Source organism: Aptenodytes forsteri, unplaced genomic scaffold, assembly GCF_000699145.1.
Source record: "Aptenodytes forsteri isolate BGI_AS27 unplaced genomic scaffold, ASM69914v1 Scaffold207, whole genome shotgun sequence".
Classification (NCBI taxonomy): Eukaryota; Metazoa; Chordata; class Aves; order Sphenisciformes; family Spheniscidae; genus Aptenodytes; species Aptenodytes forsteri.
In genome coordinates this window covers 3,600,318-3,606,500 of record NW_008794836.1, presented here as the reverse complement: position 1 = coordinate 3,606,500, position 6,183 = coordinate 3,600,318, and the positions used below count along the sequence as shown (strand labels likewise).

Genomic DNA, 6,183 nt, shown 5'->3' with positions numbered 1-6,183 from the left:
ATAGTGGACACAGACCCTCCCATTGAGTTCTTAAAAAAAGAAAAAGAGAAAATACAAAATTGCTGACAATTAAAATAGGTGCATTTTATGACTCTGATGTTTGGAAACTGAAGCATAACATGAATATTTAAACTCTTTCTTTTGCCTATTCCATTTATAAGCATATTGATTTTGGGACTATGGAAAACCAGTACTAAAAGAGTACTGTTTGCTGTGAAACATTGAAAAAAATCTTAACAATGGATCTGAAAAACACTGCCAGGGTAGTACATTTATTTCTTTATTACTGCACACATTTTTTACAAAAGCTTAACCACAGTACTTTAGAAAGCACCACCAGATACTACAGCCAATGGCATATGTAATGAGTCTTATCATTGTAAAATTAAATAAGCAAATACAATTTCAAGTTCATTACTTCCTTCCTCAAATCCAGAGTTTGCCCTTTTAATAGTTTCCTCAAACAGGAGTAGGGAAGAAGGAAAACTCAACATCTAAATTTTTGTATAAGCAGTAGTTAACTGCCTCAAACGGGCAATTCGTATTTTTTTGTAATATAAATACACACACTGAACATTCACCAGGTAAGTATTTCTGCAAAACAGAAGTTGGATAAATAACACTGCATACTTCTGAAATGCAGTTAAATGAACAAAATAATTTCACAGATAAAGTCCCAGTAAGAGCCAGTAACAAAATTCCTAGCATCTTGATGGACTAATACCTAACCCTGAAGAAGGGACGGAGTAGAGAGGTGAAAGGGAAAAGACAGAACAAAAACCCCCAAAACCCCAAACAAAAAAAGGAGAGTGGAATTCGTATTGCAGGATTTAAGAGCAAAAATGCATCTGACTTCCATTTAAGAATTTGCAGAACATGATTTGAGTGTAGCTAGCCTTCCGAATGAGGAGCAAGTTTATATTTGTCTCAAGTTCTAAGTGTATCAACATGTGCTGGTTTTGGCTGGGGTAGAGTTAATTTTCTTCACAGTAGCTGGTAAGGGACTATGTTTTGGATTTGTGCTGGAAACAGTGCTAATAACACAGGGATGTTTTCGTTACTGCTGAGCAGTGCTCGCACAGAGTCAAGGCCTTTTCGGCTTCTCACCCTACCCCACCAGCGAGGAGGCTGGGGGTGCACAAGAAGTTGGGAGGGGACACAGCTGGGACAGCTGACCCCAACTGACCAAAGGGATATTCCACACCATGTGACGTCATGCTCAGCATATAAAGCTGGGGGAAGGAGAAGGAAAGGGGGGACATTGAGCAATGGCGTTTGTCTTCCCAAGTAACCATTATGCGTGATAGAGCCCTGCTTTCCTGGGGATGGCTGAACACCTGCCTGCCCATGGGAAGCAGTGAATGAATTCCTTGTTTTGCTTTGCTTGCATGAGCGGCTTTTGCCTTACTTAAACTGTCTTTATCTCAACCCACGAGTTTTCTCACTTTTACCCTTCCGATTCTCTCCCCCATCCCACTGGGGGGGAGTGAGCAAGTGGCTGTGTGGTGCTTAGTTGCCGGCTGGGGTTAAACCACGACATCAGTTAGCAATGCAATTCCTCCATGTAATCCTGCCACCTTCCTGTTCTACTAACATCCTTCCTTCTCCTCCCCTCAAAACAGAACACCACCTACTCATTCCTAAGTATCTTAGTTTGATTTTAGGTCACCATTTTCCAGCAGGACTTTTGTCTACACTCTCATGATTAGCGGGAGTTTCAAAGGGCCTTGGTCCTTGGACAACACTGCCAATAGATCAAAGATAAAGCAAATTATTCCACTGTTATTTGTCCTTCTCTGCATACAGTTTTATGGAAGCCTAACTGTAGAGCTTTAGGAAGAACCTCAGGTAGTTTAGACACATTCAGCCTAAAGCTGCAGTGTGATCAGGCTAGAACCTTTAGACAAGTTTCAGCCTTATGGGTATTAAAAAAAAAAAAAAAAAAAAAGAGATACACATAATACTGACCATACAATAGAAACACCTATGTTCTTAGGCTACTGTAATGTAGAGTAGATTAATAGTTTAAATTATGAGATGCCACTACATACACTTTTACTATCAGAATTTCATCATTGCTACAAAATTGTCTTTAAGTGAAGAGGGTATTGATCACAGTACAGGAGAGAAGAAATATTCCTAAAAATACTTACTGAAGTCACCTGCAAGAAACACTGCTTCTGCTCCCGGTGCCCACTCTTTGCAATATATTCCACCATCCACAAATTGGTTAACTCCGAAGGTTTTGTAACATTTTGAAAATTTATCAAGGCCTCCTTCATTTTCCTCAATGTTCTTCAAGCGGTTATAAAACAGGGAATACCTTTTAATGAAAATAGATAAAGTTTTTTAGAACTTTCAGTAAGTGACTTTCTTACATTAAGATTAACAAGTGTAAGAACACAAAAAACCCACCATTGAGACACACTGTCACATTATATCCTAAGACTACAATATCAGATTCACTGTTCTCTACAGAAATAGAAAAAAAAAAAATCAAATACAAACTATACAATGGTTGTTACATAGTGCAAAGTTGCAATCTTCACATTTGTCTCTATTTTTTCTACTTTATGGGAACAGTTTGCACTTTAAGTCCAAGACTACAACTCCTGATTGGCAGTCAAGAAATCATAGTATTACTACACAACAGGAGAACTTCACACTCTGAACAGCCTAGCACTTTTTCCTCCATCTTATTAATATTGGACACAGGCCTCCTAGGGAGAATTGTATAGCCCTGCCACATCTCTCACAGCCAATTTTAATAGGCAATCTCAGGACACTGAAGAGTCTGCAGTACAGCATATGGTGAGTACAGAGAAAGTAGTCTGGCACTTGCAGAAAGCAGCTCCTCAGGCAGCCTGTCTACAGAGACCATCAGCAAGAGTTTGGAGTCCCCTGACACTGCAACGATTTGGAAAACAAAGTTACCACTTTGTGGAAGTAATTATTACCCTGGTAGGACATGGAATGGCCTAAACCTCCAACATAAACATTTACTAGTGACAGTTTGGAGGTGGTTTGCAGGGGATTTTGTTTTGGGGTTTTTTTGTTGTTTTGGGGGGGGGGGGGGGTTAACCTATTTTGCTATGTTTTCTCCAAGAAACTCCCATCAATTCAAGAAACACACATCAGGTGCACAATATAAACAAGAAGGTCAACTTTGACTCCTAAAACATGAGCTATTATGTAAAGAAGCACAGATAAAAGCTTCGGTTGGGAATTTTATTAATGCTACCTGTACAGTGTTTGTTTGGTTTTTTTAAATAAGACATCCCCAATGTGTTTGTGTTCTCCATAAATGTAAAGGAGTCTTCCGAAGTGTATAAAAACTAATAAGAATCACAGTAAGACCAACTTGTCTGCCTCATTACACTTACTGTATTTTGAAAAAGGAAATAGAGGGGGGGGGGGAGGGGGGGGGGGGAGAAGAGAAGTAGTCTGTCTACTGTGTCAGGACTTAAGACACCACTCTGATTTGTTTTAAAGTTTTGTTTTAGAATTGGCCCTTAATTAGTTCAAAGTAGAGGATTAAAATGTCTATTTACTGGTTAAGGTAAAAATAACATTATGTACATTAATTTAGAGTACTATGACTACTTTCAAGGTTAATTTCCCAGCAAGTTTTTATTATGAAGACTGATGCTCACCTTTAAAGACAGCAAGATTTGAAAAATGCCTCAGGACACACTATAGCAAATACATTTATAACTTTTTGCCCATCCACCTGCATCGTTCCTTTAAAATTTGCTCTGGGTATAATCCTCATAAGCACATTACTAACTGCTACTGCTATGATAATCAGTTTCATTTATAGTGCTTGAGGGAAAATATTTTGTCAGATTTCCAAGTATGAGTGTATTACATATATAGACAAACCCAGTTGACTGACTTAAGTTTTAACCAACTGCAATCACAGAAAGATTTATATAAATAAAGTTTAAATACATAAACACAGAGCAAGTCACAAACAGCCTCAAAAGTTCAACATATGGCATTTGGTAAAGGCAAAATTACTCCATTATTGAAGGGTTCTCCTTGAAAAAAAAAGTAGTGTTTTGATTTGTATAGGGTTTTTTAAGTTTTAAGCCTTCCTTTAAAATATACCGGTTATATTATACAAGAACACTATCTGCAAATTCCAGTTTCTCAGCTATACATAAGCTCTTTCAAAATTGCTGCCTGTCATGTATTATTTTTAACTAGTTCCACTGCAGCTGAAGCAGGAACCCTTTTGTATATGCTGTAGGTAGCTGTTTTAACTCCAGAAAAGGTTTAACTGAAGCAATGAATTTGACACACTTAAAATACAAAAGGCATTTTGGAATAGGTTATCTACTTAAAATTAATCTTCACACACACAGACACACACTTGGTACAAATACATTTTCATAGCTTTAAGGACACCTTTGGCTGGATGTGGCATTTCCCACATTCAGGAAGAAGTAGAAGTGGTAAGCTTCATCTTTAAAACAAAAGTCATTCCTCTCCAGCTGTCAAAGATTTCTATGACTGAGATGATACATTTATTAAGAGAGAAGAACAGCAGGTCACAGAAAAGGACTGAAATTTCTGTGCAGAAAAGAAAAAGGCTATGATAAGCTTCATATAACCTAGAGGCACACATATGCTGACTGCTTACTGCTCTTTCTCCGTGAGTCCTCCCTAGCAAAGGGGAATCAAACCCATTCATCTCATTCCAAAGAAATAAGCAGCAAACAAATTTAGGATTTGAGAGTGAGTTTATGGGGTGGGAGGGATGAAAATGGACTTTCAGAAAGCAATTATAAAATTAATGTCTTTGGGAAAAGTCACTGTAAGCTCTGGATTCTTGTTACAGCAGCACTAAGAGTACATCCACTGTTTCAGTTTTTGTCTTTCAGTAAATTCAAAGTTTAGGCAAACAAAGACCACAACACTTAATATGTAAAGTGATCATGAGTATTACTGTAAAAAAAAAAAAAGACTACTTTTTGCTCACTTTGCAATGGTGGTGAGCAAGATTACATGCTCAATAAAAACAATTTCTTTTGGAGGACAGGGGTCAAGGAAGGAAGCAGATTAGAAAGGTTGTCGATCAGGGATGTAAAACATTATTACAATAATAGCTTTTTATATAGGACAGATTTTGAACAAGTAATACGGCATCATGTACACAGAGTACAAATGCTCCTTCAATTTGTATACAAGCACGCTGCTTGTGATAGAGCAAGTTAATTCAGGTACTACTGCTGCATCACCATTGCAGAAATCATGATTATTTGAACAACTAGTGGTCTCCATAATTGTTTTTAAATTATATTCTAGAAAGCATTTAATTTTAATTTTAACCACCTTCTGAAATTATCAAATATAGAATTGTAGTTTGCTCAAAGTTCATGAAAACCCACTAGCTTCTGAAATGAATCAATTACTTGTGAACTATTTTAAAAACTCATCTCAGGAGATGAAATACATCTGGACACAGAACAAGGTTACCTGTCATAGAAGGTCTTGTAAAACAGCAGAAGCATAGTTCTGTATCCTGTTGCTGCTTTAAAGGAAAAGATTCAGTTAAGTGTATGCTTATGATCCAGATTCAGGCAACTTAAGGTTTTGCTTTCACAGAAATTTTGGCTTTCATTTCTGTATTACTGAAGCTTGTTAAACATTTTTAATCTTCCAAACTGAAACCCCAGGATTACACGCAAAGCGACAGGAAAAAGTTTTTTTCAACCAATTCCAAAGATTTATACTGTTTACTAATAGCACACAAATGTTAAAAAGAGGAGAGGTAGACATTAGATTGATGAGACTGCGTCTTGTGATCCCCTCTTAACACTGAAAGTTATGTCATATTCAGTTATGCATATATACTCATATGACATATATATAGTCAGACTCTAGACACAGGACACATTTCAAAGGTGAGACAATCTCATAAAATTTTGGACATGTGAATAGTCAACAACAGCATCCAGAGCTACAAGTCAGGACAAAAGGCTGACTTCTGCCTTCATACTTTTCAAGTCTTCACAGCTTAATGAGTAACTGCAAAGTCTTAAGATTTTTCTACTTCCCTGCGTTAAAGTTGTAATACTCTTCGGTGTCAAGGCATACCTGGGTACAGTTTTTACCTTGAAAAGTACAACCATTACTTTTGGGACAAAAAAGGTAAATAGAGCAACAACAGGATCTACA

General features: G+C 37.2%; 1 protein-coding gene across 1 annotated transcript in view; it reads right to left on the bottom strand.

Moving 5' to 3' along the window:
• GBE1 (1,4-alpha-glucan branching enzyme 1) overlaps positions 1-5,532 on the bottom strand; it is a 148,692-nt gene extending 143,160 nt beyond the window's left edge. Inside the window, exons 1-2 of the mRNA XM_009274494.1 lie at positions 5,482-5,532; positions 2,154-2,323 (exon numbers count right to left, since the gene is read on the bottom strand). Coding sequence (XP_009272769.1) covers positions 2,154-2,323; positions 5,482-5,516 — 205 coding nt within the window. The 5' untranslated portion in view covers positions 5,517-5,532. The remainder of the gene's footprint in view (positions 1-2,153; positions 2,324-5,481) is intronic.
• Positions 5,533-6,183: the final 651 nt, after the last annotated feature.